General features: G+C 42.2%; 1 protein-coding gene across 3 annotated transcripts in view; it reads right to left on the bottom strand.

The window, feature by feature from the left end:
• Positions 1 to 15,395, bottom strand: part of PLXNB2 (plexin B2) — a 629,238-nt gene that overhangs the window by 226,126 nt on the left and 387,717 nt on the right. For all 3 annotated transcript variants that reach the window (XM_086967392.1, XM_086967395.1, XM_086967394.1), the window contains one exon: positions 9,927 to 10,080. In XM_086967392.1, the coding sequence (XP_086823518.1) occupies positions 9,927 to 10,080 (154 nt within the window). The remainder of the gene's footprint in view (positions 1 to 9,926; positions 10,081 to 15,395) is intronic.

Genomic DNA, 15,395 nt, shown 5'->3' with positions numbered 1-15,395 from the left:
AAGTCTGGAGAAGAAAGATGTGGACTACAGGTCGGAAACAAAACTGGTTTGAAGTCATCTTCTTAATTTTCAAGATATTTACCCAATAACCATCCTTAGAAAAAATGAGGGATATGGGCTCAAACATTTAGCCACGTCAACACATTTTACGCCTTCCAACAGTGACTGATGAACCCTTCATCAACACATTTTTCCATTTATTTTAGTTTGCTGCAGGGAATCATTATGTACCAGATTGTGTCTACATTATTTGCTTCACAGATCGGTGTAGTGCCAACTTTAGGCTTTGATCAGTATCCAACATAACCTCTGTGTTACTGAGATAATGCTGCACAGAAGATCCTGGCATGCGGTTTAATTTCCTACCCCATTTTCCGAATCTTATGGATAGGGTACGCATATACTTGTGGCTTATTTATAACCTACAAGATAGAGCAGCACAATTGTTTTTAAAGTACTGTAACAGTACATCATATTTCAGAATGACGAAAACATGCTATCACTTGTTTTTATGCATTGTGGTAAATGTATATCTTTACTAAGTAACCTTCGCATATACCATTTTTAGAAGCCAAGAGGCTTTGCAACTGTGATTTGTGCATGATTGCACAATTTATTTGTGGAAACTGAATTATTGGCTGCATTTTTTATCAAGATTGTTTCAGAGGTTTCACACTAAGTATCTGCAGAATAGCTAAAGTGATAAAACTGAATTTCCATCACACTAGCGGAAGATACTTAAATATGCTAACCGTCATAATACTTTAAGGGTTCCGAAGTAGCGTGCTACTCACCAAAAAAAAAACACTTCAAACCCCCCCCCCCCCAATCAGGGGTAGCAAGCGCTATATAAATGCAAACATTTTTCCCTTCTCTATCCCTCCACTATCCTTCTCAATCCAAATAACTGACGGACATTTCCACCACTCAAATCACTTTCACATTTTCACTATACTAATTTAACACTAATTCTTTCAGGGCTCCGATGTAGCGTGCTACTCACCGAAAAAGTGTTTCAACACCCCATCAAGGGTAGCAGGCGCTATATAAATGCAATTGCAATACAATCATTGATATTTTTGGTGAGCTTAGTTAGCCGAAACCTTAGGGGATGATGGACGGAGCGTTTGAGCAAATCAAACACTCACCCCCAATCAACTGATCTGGGTTTAATCCATCACCATTCTTTAGCTCACTCCGCCACCCCAGTTCAGACATGGCCATATTAGAAGGTACAACATTTTAGAAGGTACAACTAACAAATAGGAGAGTACAAGTTTAAAAAACAGTATTGTACACCTTATGTTAATCACCAAGAATATTGGACATACAGGTATATTACTGAGCCCAGCAGGCCTGTGCAATGGCATCGGACACTGGTATGAACAAACAATTAGACAAGCACTGGCAAAATCAAAAGGATTGTCCTTGACAGCCCACTAAATCTTTTTCTGTAAACATATGCAAAAAATGCCAAACACAATAATATACTAATGACGGAGTAACCCTGGAACACTAGCCCTGGGACAGAAGTGTAATCATTTTCATGAGGCAGGTCACATGGGATCAGGAAAAATTAATCAATGGATGAAGTGGGCTGACCCACTACCCCTTGCTGGAGGATTTGATGGGCTAAGGCAAAAAGTGAACGACACTTGAACTGACCAGTGGAAGAAGATGGCTTTTGAAAGCTCTTGAATGCATGTATTTTTAATAAGATTTATTTGGCTGGTGAAAAAACAAAGTAGCCTAATCCAGAACTTAAACAAGCATTTGCAATGCAATAGGTCTCGCATTGGCGAGAGTTTAAGCTATTGGCATTGTAAATGACAATGCCTTTTATTTATCTGTTTTACTGTTTAACACATGAATAAAAGGCATTGTCATTTACAATGCCAATACCTCAAACTCTTGCAAATGTTAGATCTATTCAAAGAAGCAGCCGCCATTGTCCCAGCTGCTCGGAATGTGAACGCACCCATGGCGCGCTGAAGGTTGCAGGAAAGCATGTCGTGCCTTGAGTAGGAGAAACTCATTAAACAAAATAGAGCTTACAGACTAAAAAAGATTTACAGTGTAACAACCAAAGTAAAAGGGCCAGTCCTCATGGGAAGTTATAAATGAATCTGGTAGGTTGTAAATGAAGACAAGGCTGTACTAAGGAGGGACTATCAAGCCTATTAACGAATCATAAGCCAGCATTTTCGAAGGACAATGACACAAGCCAATGACAAATATGGGCAGAGAGTGGACGGGGCTTCTATTCCATACTTCAATACAGCATCTCGCAGGGCAGCGCACGCACTGCCCAGGCTAGACCTAAAAATGAGAACATTAGGAAACTCACTTAGTTGTAGAACACTTTTAGGTATGACAGGCTGTTTATTTGAAGAAATGCAAAGAGCAAATGTGCTTCAATAGAAGTAGTTTGTATTATATGAAAATAGACTTGATCGTTTGCAACCAAAACAGTACAAGTCAACAAGCTACCAATAAACTTCACATCACAAGCTTCTCAACCTTCGATATATCGTAGAGGGTATATCTTTTTTGTGCCAAATGCAACTCTAGAAAGTTGCTTTTTCATTGAGAACAAAGTTCGGATTGACTTGGGAATATTCTACTCAGAGGAGGAATCCTAATTCACATTAAAAATTAGAGTCGAACAAGTGAAGGCTTAAAATCAGAAATGACAGCTTATAGATTTAACACAAGGAGGGCCCTTTAACATCTTTCAAACCTTTGATGAATATATAGGTGCAGCAAAACTGGTGAGACTCAGTAGCAAGGTAACGCTGCAGTGGCTCAGACTTTTTGAATAAGACCGTAAATACACAGCCACTGTGTTATTTTATTATACAAGTAATCATAATTTTTTTTATATAAAATGGCCAACATTGTTCAGTAAAGCCTAGGCTGTTTTACAAATACTGCACTAGAAATATTTATGCAACAAAATCACAATCTCCCAGCCTGTTAGGCAGATGAAAAAATGTTGGTGCTTAGAAATAGACTAACAATCATTGGCAAAGCCAATCGGTCTCGCAATGCAAGAGCTATTGGCTTTGTCAATGTTAATGTATTTTAGCCAGGCTATGTTTGGCACATCAATAAAAAAAAACTTCTTCCCATAAATCTTTCAAATCAGTAAATGTATCTTGTTGAATGCAACAGCACACAATGAGCAAGAGAGTACACTTTGGTGCAAGAAGCCGGCTTTGTGCGTCCCAGACTGGCGAAAGCTCAGAACAAAGAGGGAAAGGGAAAACGTCAAACATAAAATATAGCATTAAATAATGGCCTATTTGCTAAACTGCACCATTTCCCCAAACTGTTTTTAATATTTCCAATTAGGCAAATGCAGTTAACAGGCTATATCCTACTTTGCTGATTAAATGACTAAAGTTTAATAATGGTAAACCATGGCTGCTTACAATAAGTAATAAGTGGTGAGATGCCCCTACTGGACACCAAGGGGTTCCTTCGTATGTTTGCCTTTTGAATGGAGAACATTCGATGAAATGGCAGCCAATGTGAAAAACTGACTATTCCATCTATAGAATTCCCTCAAAACGGGAGTGCCTAATTACATTCAAGTGATGCAGAGACGGTGTCGAGGCGGGATTCAACTAATTAGCACGCAGGCTGCAGACAAACATCAACACATACATTACAATAATTAAAATCATTTTGAATGCCTCAATGGACAAGTGCTGATTTTCTTTCTTTAAATTTGCGAACACCATCAAAGGTGGAACCTTCAAAACATTTCTGTAAGTCGTTTAAACAAGAAGCAGCAGCAATAAAGCACCCATGGGAGGCAGGAAGGTGTCACGGGGAGAAAGGAGGTGAGAAAAGAACCAGTTGACAACGGCAGTAAAACCACTGCAAACCCAACCACCCTCCCCATGGGTGGTCTAAGAGTTTTTAAACCGCTCTACACAGGCACACACACATGCACAACTGACAAAACAGCACCGACATGCTGACATGCTGCGAACGACAGCCAACAAGGGACAGAAAGTTGGAAACAAAATCTGTGCGCAACGCAAATAAGCAAAACTCAGAATGGGGGAGGTGTAGAAACTAAACATGGATGAAGAAAGAAGCACACATTTTTGTTATGTCATTCCCTCGTGTCCAACCACTCTCACACCTAAAGTCTTCAAATATCCGTACACACTTTAAGAGATTTCCCCTAAACAGTACCATCTGAAATGCTGTTTCTCATTAAGTTTTTATGGCTCACCTCAGCTGTTGGGGAAAGCTTCCCCTTCCTCTCCTATACACACTGAAATAAACATGGCTGTAAATGTTTCAGGTTGTCTCGGGCCACAAGCACAATAAGGGAAACAAGAAAAAACAAGCACTGGCGTGGCCAATAGGTCTCGCAGTAGGAAAGTTGGAGCTATTGGTTTTGTAAATGACATTTTATATTTGTTTTGTGATTTACAATGCCAATACTTTTAACTTTAGCATATGTGACACTTTTAGTATTTGTAATGTCACATGTTTTGTATTGACGTGACTTCGATGTATTGATATTACAATTAACAATGGCTTTTTTTTTTTTAAATAATTAATACTTAAATAAAAGTGATTGTAATTTTTAATGGCAATAGCTTAAACTTTTGTAATTAACTTTTGTGAAGATTATGTTCAGTGACGAAAATCCAAGAACAGAAGTGAAATATTAACTTTTTTTGTGACATTTGTAATAAAGCTTGAAACATTGAGAGAACATATTTGAACCAGTGATGCTGTGGAGGTGCTGAGTGATGCTGTGTTTGCGCTGAGTGATGAGGACTGTGTGCACTGAGTGAGGGCTGTGTGCACTGAGTGAGGCCTGTGTGCAATGTGAGTGAGGCCTGGGTGCAATGTGAGTGAGGCCTGGGTGCAATGTGAGTGAGGCCTGGGTGCAGTGTGAGTGAGGCCTGGGTGCAGTGTGAGTGAGTCCTGTGTGCAGGGTGAGTGAGAGCTGTGTGCACTGAGTGAGAGCTGTGTGCACTGAGTGAGAGCTGTGTGCACTGAGTGAGAGCTGTGTGCACTGAGTGAGAGCTGTGTGCACTGAGTGAGAGCTGTGTGCACTGAGTGAGAGCTGTGTGCACTGAGTGAGAGCTGTGTGCACTGAGTGAGAGCTGTGTGCACTGAGTGAGAGCTGTGTGCACTGAGTGAGAGCTGTGTGCACTGAGTGAGAGCTGTGTGCACTGAGTGAGAGCTGTGTGCACTGAGTGAGAGCTGTGTGCACTGAGTGAGAGCGGTGTGCACTGAGTGAGAGCGGTGTGCACTGAGTGAGAGCGGTGTGCACTGAGAGAGAGCGGTGTGCACTGAGTGAGAGCGGTGTGCACTGAGTGAGAGCTGTGTGCACTGAGTGAGAGCTGTGTGCACTGAGTGAGAGCTGTGTGCACTGAGTGAGAGCTGTGTGCACTGAGTGAGAGCTGTGTGCACTGAGTGAGAGCTGTGTGCACTGAGTGAGAGCTGTGTGCACTGAGTGAGAGCTGTGTGCACTGAGTGAGAGCTGTGTGCACTGAGTGAGAGCTGTGTGCACTGAGTGAGAGCTGTGTGCACTGAGTGAGAGCTGTGTGCACTGAGTGAGTGCTGTGTGCACTGAGTGAGAGCTGTGTGCACTGAGTGAGTGCTGTGTGAACTGTGAGGTTACGTCAGTGTGCACTGAGTGTGTGCAGTATGCACTGAGTGCGGACTGTATGCAGTGTGATTGAAGGCTGTGTGCACTGAGTGAGGCCTGTGTGCAGTGTGAGTGAGGCCTGTGTGCAGTGTAAGTGATCCCTGTGTGCAGTGCGAGTGAGAGCTGGCACCTGTTACCACCATAGGTTTCCGAGGGGCTCTGTTTGAAATGGTGTCACTTAACCGAGCAACAATACCTTCTGCCATTTATAGTGCCTAGACACTGTAAAAGTGCAGTATGAAGCACTAGATACAATTTGCATGAAAGGCTCTATATAAAAGAGCGCGTCTTCCGCAGAGTTGGCGCTATCTTGCCCCGCTCCGTTTTAGCGCTCGATAGTGACACGGGCTTTGCTCACAGCCCCCTTGGCAGACCATGCACATGAAAAGAAGACCTCTGCCTGTGCTGGTGCGCATCCAGAACTGTAACACAGGAGAGCTGAGCTGGAGACGTGGTCGAAGACGCCTGTGGGTAGCCACGGTGCTCTGTAGTGAACATGCCTCGGGACAGATCTGGTGCTGAGAAGCTGGAATCGCTAGCAGCCAGCAGGACTGTAGTGGGCCAGAGTAGCGCGTTAGCTAATCTGCTGCCGGGAAGCAGGCATGTGTGAAGCAAGTCTGGGGCTGTGCAAGCAAGGATCAACGTGTGCCACTCTGGTGCTGTGAAGCAGGCATGTGTGTAAGCAAGTCCGGGGCAATGCATGCAAGCATCAACGTGTGCCGCTCTGGTGCTGTGAATCAGGCCGAGAGGGGAGAGCTGGTGACAGGGGAGGGGGCAGAGTTAGATACTAATCTCACGTTTCATGTTGATGACACCGCAAACCGCTTGAATTTTCAATAACTACTGACATTAGACAACTTGCCTCTGCCCCGGCTGCAGTTGTGGCATTGCTTCGGCACTTTATTAAAGTGTGTTGTGCGATTGGTCAGGTTCTCTTTAATTTCACTGCTAATATCCATCCCGAGTAACACTTTTTGTCCAATTCCAGACAAGCTTCGAAGCCATCTTGTCGTGAATATTATTTGTATAGCGCCTCTGCCCCGCAAAACACTTTGAAGCGCTAAAAGGTCATTTTAAAGTATATTGCCTTGAAGCTCTCTTATTTGTAAATGCAGTTACATCTGTCAGGCCGCACAAGAGTTCATTTTAGGGCTGGCTGGGGGTTGAAGGCGTCTGTGCGGGTTGGGGTGGGGGAGGGGCTGGTACGATGTCTACTCAGTTCTGCAATCACACACGTGTCTCCCCGGGATCAATCAGCAGAGTGAACCCTCGTCAACGTCTGACAATAACTGTACCATACAACGGATGGACAGACGAGTGGGCGAATTTCAGAAGAATCGAAGTGGATGGGATGAATTTTGAAGAGACCGAGATAGATGAGGGAGAGGCTGGATGGTGAATAGATGGGTGAGTTTGGTGGGGGTAGAGAAAATTGGTGGTTGTGCAATGGTGGTGTGCGACATGGCTGGAAGCAATTAGGGGGGAGAAGTGAGGCCAGCGCTGGGTGCAGCAGGGGGTGGAGCGGATCGCTATGAAGCAGCTCACGGCCTGGCGACCGTGAAAAAAAAAGCAATTAGGGGGGAGGAGAAGGGAGCTGGGGGAAGCTGTGGTGTGCTGGTGTGGGAGGAGTGCTGCTAGGGGAGGAGAAGCCTGATGCCGGATGGGGGCGGGAGAGCCTGGGAATGCGAGAGGCTGGGCTTGCATGCGATGCGCGTGCATGTACACGTGAACTGCAAGAAAACCGCGGGGCTGAAAGCCCTTAGTTTGACTTGTGTTTTGCCGACATGAATTCTCGCTCTGGTCGTTGCGCTTGCGCGCATCGATAGGTCGCGAGACCTAAAAACAAGGGTGGAATCCTGGACTTCCGATGCATCCGATGCTACGTTCTGTTTGCGTGCCATTTTTAAAGGGGGAGTAATTGTGGAGAAACATAGGAAAAGCAGCTATGGGGGCGCGGAACAGTCAGAAAAAACATTGCTAGAGTGAAAGAAAACAGCGCTCCTGAGGAGGGCTCGTAAACCAAGAAAAAAGAATATCCTAAATGGTCATAAAATGAGTACAGTGGAGGGATAGTGTTATTGGTCCCTGCTCTCGGGGATAAGTAAACACAGGAAGAGGCATGACAAATGTATGTCATTTACAAATGTGGAGAAAGAATAAGACAAATGATGGAGCCAGCAAATGGGAAGCCATTGGGAGGGCTAAATCCCACAAAGTAGATACAGCATTTCTCTTCGACACATCGCATGCGCTGTCAAGAGCCGAGACCTAAAAATGACAAAAAGCCCCACTAAAAGTGCCAATCAAGGTGAGACATAAAATTGGGTAATTTCAGCCACAGGTAATTATTTGTTCATCCCTTCAGTTCCTGGTCTTTTTTTGCCCAAGATGAGGCTTGAGACAGAGACCAGCAACTTGCTAATTAGTCTTGGTCCTCCTAAAATAGCCCAAACTGCCAGACCATGCCTGCTACAGATGAGGCTCAAAATGTTAAACCCTGCCAGTATGTGGGTTGCCGCTGTTCCAATTAGTAAAGTGAAGCTTGAGTCATATGAAATAGTGACCTGTGAAACCAAAGTATGGATATACCAGTCACACCTAAGACGTCCGACTAAGAAAACTAAAGGGTTGTGCATTGACCCAATTATTACATAACCAGAAAGGAGGCATATATTCTAAAGTGCTTAATTTGTAATGGTGTTTGCCAGTACTCGGTAGCAGGACTTATTTCTTAACCCCAGCACATATTTTTACGAGAGTATACCACATGGAGGCTTTATGTGTCTACTTTTAAACATCAGCAAACAGTTGAACTATTTCATAACTGTTCAAAAGAAACAGATCAACACTGACAGGCCATTTTAACAGCTCTGGGTGAGCAGGATTAATCCAAATTGTCACGAGTAGGAATTTGACTGTATATCTTTACCATTTGGTGTAAGTAGCAGGGACAGTGGGAGGAGAAAAAGGTAGAGGATCCCTCAGAACACCTGCCATTTTTTACACAAATTAAGTACTGGATGCAGGGCTTTCCCAGGGGTGAGGGTGTTTATTATGCTAGGCAGCTGTGGTGGTTTGTCCTGAAACACGCATTTCCAAGGGCTCTGCACTGCCTGTGCTGCAAAAGTATTTAATTTGTAAACCTGGAAACACAATATGGTAGCAAATAGGAATATATCCACTAGAGAGCACCACAGCATGTGACTGCTGGACAAGAAACAATGTTTATTTAATTAGGCTCTATTTTTTCTCTGGATCCTGGTGTCTGTGGGACCCCACCTAGCTGGGCCCTCCGTGCACTCCTTGGGCCCTGAAAACACACTGGTGATCTAAACCATCATCCCATGTCACTTGTGTCCCTACTGCCTTTTCTGCCTACGAACTGGTAGTAACACACTCTGCTCCAGTTCCACAGGCAGGTGAGTTTGAAGGGGAAATAAGAGTGGGCAATGCATGTGACTGGTGGGTGAGCAAGAGAAATCATGTATGTAAGTAGCAGTGCAAGTGTGCATGCTGCCTATTCTGTGCAGGTTTACAGTGCTAGTACTAGGCTGTTCTATACTAGTACTAGTTATGCGGAGTGTATTTGATGGATGGGTTGCACCCAAAAGGTTGATTATTCAAGCAACTCCACAGGTATTCATGTACAGGAGGAATGCTGATAACCCACACAGTCTTTCTGCAGTACTATAGTCTGAGCAATGTTTGTTACTGATTGGAGTTAATTCCTTGAAAAAACATGTTGCCATGGTTTACTTCTTACTGATATGTACAGCCTATGCCACTGATGAACAGAAGCTGAAGAACCTCTGTTGCTCAGATGAAGGAGAGTGAGTCAGTTAGGAGTCAGGAAGTGACCCAATCGGAGGTAAGAGTTGGGGAGAGAAATTAAGGCATAGGTTCCTGTCTGTAAGGACAAAGATTGAGGCCAGGAGCAAGATCTTTTCTACAACACCCGAAGCAGCCTCTGATCAAGAAGCCGATGGAGTAGAACTTTTTGAGTACTATTAAGGTCGTTTTAAAATGCACCATTCGCCAGGGAAGGTTAACATCATTTTTGGAACAGACCCCTGAAGTAAGGTTAGGAGTGTGCACGGAGGTTACACTAGATGTTTTGGACAGGTGTCCAATTAAGGAAGAATTAAAAAAAAAAAGCATAAAGTATTTCAATCACACAGCCGACAATCTTGCAGTCATACAACACCAGGCATTATAGGAGCAGATTTAAAGAACTTTTTACCTTCACCATTTTTTGTGGGATCGAGGGTCGCAGGAGGACTACAAGAAATACTTCCATCTGCTTCAAATAGCGCAGGCTCTATTGTGTCACCAAATTCACACATGAGCATGTCGTCATCGCTTATAGCAATTGTAGGACTTACTGTCATTCCTACCTGTAATGAGAATCCATGTGTTAAAAACAACAATTTGTGAACAACTGGATAGTACTCAATTGAAACAAGAGTGGCTAAGACACACCAAGAAAGTACATTTTAACAGCTGTTATTCTAATTCACTGTTTAGTATTGGTATATGTAAGCTACACACCATAAAGGTGTTGTTTCACAAATTCATAGTGTAGTAGGACACGCATGTGGAACCGGTTGATTCGTTCTGCTGAGCAGGTCCATCTCTCCACAATCGACAAATGCTCCGCCAGTAGGTGAATGCAGTTGTGTAATGCCAGTGCCAGATCTCCTGATCCAGAGCAAAAGGCTAGGGGGGGGGGGGGGGGGGGGGGTGCATACCCTGCTTCTGGATGTAATACATGGTCGTCATGTTGTCCATATTTAGGAGAAATGTATTGCTCCAAACTAGTTTGAAGAAGGCTTTGAGGGCAAGACCTCCAACAGTTCCAGGCAGTTTATATGCTATTCTTAGTACTGAAGGGTACTTTGTTCAGTCAAGTTCTGGATGTGTGGACTTCACTGCACACTATACGCATGGTGGTAATGGGACATTTGCGGAAGGGGATCCAGAAAAGGCTTGCCAAGCAATATATTGCTGCTGTTCGACCATAGTAGAGTGCTGAACCTGGTCATTATCAACACTAGATCTTCCCAGTGCCCTTCTGCTTGTGTCCATTGCCTCGAGATGCACTCCTGGAGTGGCTGCATGTGTAGTTTGGAGCTATAGATATACAAAAGGACATCATCACAACCAAAGGACTTTGAGCATGAAAATGAGGCAGCAGCTGTTGGAATGGCATCACCCCCTGGCGCAGACAGTTTGGCAATTCAGAATGTGTGCTTTAGAATATATATTTTAGAGGCATAAAAAAAGAGAGGAACCTTCGGGACTCAGTAAATTGGAGGGAAAAAGTAGAGAAGACTGAAGTGAAGAAGAAAAAAAGATTTATGGGTTGCGAGCCAGTATATTTAACTATCAATGGTGTAGAATTTTACCAACAGTAACAAAGTGCTGTATTTGCTTTTGTCTTTTGAGGGGAGACTCACTTCAGATATTAAGAAGTGTGGTTTTGTGCCGCTTTACCAGAGGGGGCCGGACCAGAAGTCACTTGACAAGCTGTGAAGAGAGTTATGCTGTAACTACCGACTTTAGAGCTGGGACTATGAAAGTAAGCATATAGGTCTGTGCTTTGATTACTCCTAGGGTTGCACTCTGTACTTTTTGAAAATTGTGAAGGGGTGACTTCTAGATGGTATTTGTTAAAGTAGAGACACATTGATGACGTTTGTGATCATGGGAAAAAGTGCTGTGAGGTTCATGTTCAAAGCACTGGCTTTAGATATGTCAGAGGGACACATTTTGAATGATACCAATAGCTTGGTGATGGCAAACTCCAGGGGCTGAAGTGGCAGTCATCTTGCGATCATCAATCTAAGTTTATCTGAACCTTATTATCCATATATAAAATGTACCTGTCATTTATGTTTAATCATCTAATTCAAACAAGTAATGCATTAATTACAGCCCAGCTTACCGGCAAAAGCCTCTTAACTCTGAGAGGCAGGGACGTGTTTCTAGTATCTTCTTTGTGAACTTCATGTTCACCAAAATGATCCAATTAATCTTTCTAAAGCCCAAATCAGAAAACCACACGCATACATTGTGATAACATGAAAGAAAGTAATAAACATTTGCCAGTGGGAGGAAACAAACACGTAACAGGAATTTCAAAAGATAGTATAAAAAAAAAAGGTGTCCTGCATAACAAAGGAGTAAAATAGGTGTCTCGTTAAAGCAAGAATTACAGTTTGCAAACATATGGTTGGCTGATCTGTTGATTAAATGGGAATTGGCTCTCATATCATGAAATACTGTACATTACACCTCAGAAGTGTAGACAACTGATTATTTTTAGTAGGGGTCAAATTAACAGTTCTTTTGATTTTCCAAGGCAGTGTCCTCGGAGGCCAGGGTTGGGAGTTGAAGATCACAACACCGTCAGACATAAAACAATTGTAATTTATATCCGGTCACAAATCTGGATTCATGGTCCACGGGCCAATGCAGGAAAGGAAATTTCATTAAAAATGGAGGCAATCCCGGGAAACCGAATACTCTGGGTAAAAAGACTGCTGGGAATGGTACACCAAGATTCAAAAGCCTAACCACTTCTGTCAGCTGCTAACAATATCTACCCCAGAACACACTTCAAAGGGACAAGCACTACTAGGATATTCCTTGACCACCTTTCCAGCTGCACCTGCAATGATTATTCATTAATATGACTAGAGAATGTGGTTCCTCCATGGGGAGCATGCAGCTTTGAGAAGCAGTAAAGAACATGGAACTTGGGATTGGTTCACCCAGTAGTAAATAATAGATTAGTCCCAGGCAAGGGTTCCATATTTGGCAGCTGCCCAAGATTGAGGGAGCAATATATCATGAAGGTTGGGTCTCTTTGAAGCAGAGTTGTGACTTCGCGTATAGAAGATCTCAAAGGATTAATGGAGCAGCTGGGCATACACAAAAGGGGCTTGAATATTGCCATCTACAGAGAGGTGCAGGGATGATCTGGATAAAAGAAACAGAAACAGCACCTCTGGTAGAAAGACTTTGATGAGGCTAAAACAGCTGTCTTGATTCAAAGGCTGGTCTTGGGGAAAAAACCCAGGACAAATTGTTATTGAGATTATGGTTCTTTGTAAAATTCATATTTGTCTTTTCTTCACCATCATAGTAAGAGATAAAATAATTATTGCATTCATTTTTATTTAATGCTATACAGAGGTTTTGAGGGATGAGAATGATGAAAATAGATCTTGTATTTTATAAACTATTTCTGAGAGTATGATTGAGGAGAGGCGATTTTCTCCCCAATATAATTTAAGCCAAATGTCGACAAGAATAATCATTACAAAAACTTGCCTTGGGTTGCTAATGAAGTAAATGTAGAAATCTGAACTAGTCTTCTACAAAAGATATTTAATCCCTTTTCTATAGTATTGTACGAAGAAGAAAAACTGAGAAAACATGTCAGTTTTAACCATTCTCAATAAACGGAAATATTAGAAAAGGTTTTATATTGTAAAGATGTATATATGAAACTCGAAAAAATGGACAGAGGACCATAAAGAAACATATGCAGCACTTGTACCGTAAATTACCAATACTTTTGAGATGCAAAATAATCCTGTGTGCAAATTCCCCAAATGTGCCACCTGTCCAGAAGCACTTCCCATCACAAGAGGATATAGAACAAAGAAACTAAATTGGAGCTGCACCACAACTAACCAAAAAAGTCCATAAAGAATTATCCATAAAAATTGAAGAATCGTAATTTAATGAAGTAAGTTGCTGCTAATGCAAGACGTATGATGTTTCTCTTCTTTATTATTCAATTCATTAAAAAAAACATCAGCCGACGCGTTTCGTCCTTTTTACATAGGACTTCTTCAGGGCACTGTCAATATGAGGCAACACACAATCCACTAGGTTGTGTCCTGGTTGCAAGTCGAGCTTGTGCAAATTGGTTGGCATGATCCAATGCCCAATTATATGACGGATAAAGGAACGCGTTGTAGGATAGCCATGAACCGATAATGAACGTGCAAGTTCAATTAGGACTAGCACATAAAGGTGAATATTATCCACCCTAACTAGTACACTTCAAACGAAGTGCTGCCAGGCGTAATCCTGCCTTTGAAACGTCCGCACATTAGTTTGTGTTCATTACTGGTCCATGGTTCCTTTAACCCTCATAATTGGGCATTGGATCACGCCAACCAATTTGCACAAGCTCGACTTGGATTATCAGTTTGAAGCTTTGATCAGATGCCAAGCTACATCATACATCTTGCATTAGCAGCGACGTTCTTCATTGAATTACGATTCCTCAATTTTTATAGATAATCCTTTATGGACTTTATTGAATAGTTGTGGTGAAGCTCCAATTTAGTTTCTTTAGATTTATATTAGACTTCGTTCCGAAAAAAAGCTTAGAGTAGTGATCAATAGTTTCAAATATTCACCAGAAGATCTTGTCAGCAGGGATCGGTCCAGGCAGAGCACTTGCAGCAGTGTACAGTGCTTCAACAGAAGATACCTTGGTTACATTTTCATAATTCTAGTAGATCACATGACAATAGATCTTCCTTTTTTTTTTGAAGTAGCAATGGCAATACTGAAAATGTTAGATTTTTAATATGTGCATCTTTTAGAACAGTAAGAATGCTAAGAATTTACATCTGCTGGGAAATGTGTCCCCAAGACACCTTTAATCAACTCTTAAATATAATTGATATTCATCCCTAGCGGTCGTCATAATTAGTTCTATTTCCTTTAACTGCACCCTCAGGCTCTGAGTTTAGAAAACTTTGTATCCTTGTATGGGTATCTTTTGAATTTCAAAAGACTGATTCAGCTCCCTTTTATCAGGTGGCATGATATAAAAGAAAAAAGGAACTTTCTCTCCATTTGCAAGCAGGAATTCAGCTTATGAAGCACAATGTCTACATTTGTCTAACCTGTACAGGGGTTTAGAGGCGTTGTCAATAAAAATTGATTGAACAATATTAGGAAGAGAAAACTGTATTCAAATCAAAGAATGGCAGAATGTGATTGGAGGTCATGGGACATCACAAACAACCGCAGCACTGGTCTCTATGCTGAGACAAGTCAGTTACAAGCCTTTTCAGCTACTTCAAACAGGAGAATACTTCAGCCGTTAACTTCTTTAAGAATTGCAAATATTTTTCAAACAAATAACAAAAATTCTAATTTTAAGACCTTTCATCTGCTTGTCCTTCACATCCTCCACTTATACACTTACCAAACATAGTTATCACCCTGTGATTTTATTTAAATACTGTCTAGCCATAATTTACGACACTTATGTCAAAGTGTTGCCTTTGCTACCCCCAGCTAGTAGGACAGTGTATAAAATGGCCTGCATAATTTGATCAGCTGTGACACCTAGATCACATCTCCCAAGGTCATTAGGTAGTCACAGAAATGAAGAATAAAATGATTACTTACCAGTAGTAGTTTTGCAGCTTAAATTATTTCCATATTCACATGCTGTGCATTATTTCGCCATCTAGCAGTGATTTGGCCCAGTAAATGCTGTTTTTGGCCCTTTTTTAGGTCACTGGCAATTTGGCTCCTGGTCCCTCCTTGAAGATGTCAAACGCTGCTCCCTGAATCCTGTGTGAGGTCGACATCTTCAGATTCTTCCCCCATTCCAATGTCACCAAGGAAAAGACTATCTCATCTCGGAGATGTGGGTAGGTTGCAGGTGAAT

The sequence above is a fragment of the Lissotriton vulgaris genome, chromosome 1_1, assembly GCF_964263255.1.
Source record: "Lissotriton vulgaris chromosome 1_1, aLisVul1.2, whole genome shotgun sequence".
In the NCBI taxonomy this organism is placed as follows: Eukaryota; Metazoa; Chordata; class Amphibia; order Caudata; family Salamandridae; genus Lissotriton; species Lissotriton vulgaris.
The sequence above is the reverse complement of the archived record's forward strand: the minus strand, read 5'-3'. Positions and strand labels throughout refer to the sequence as shown.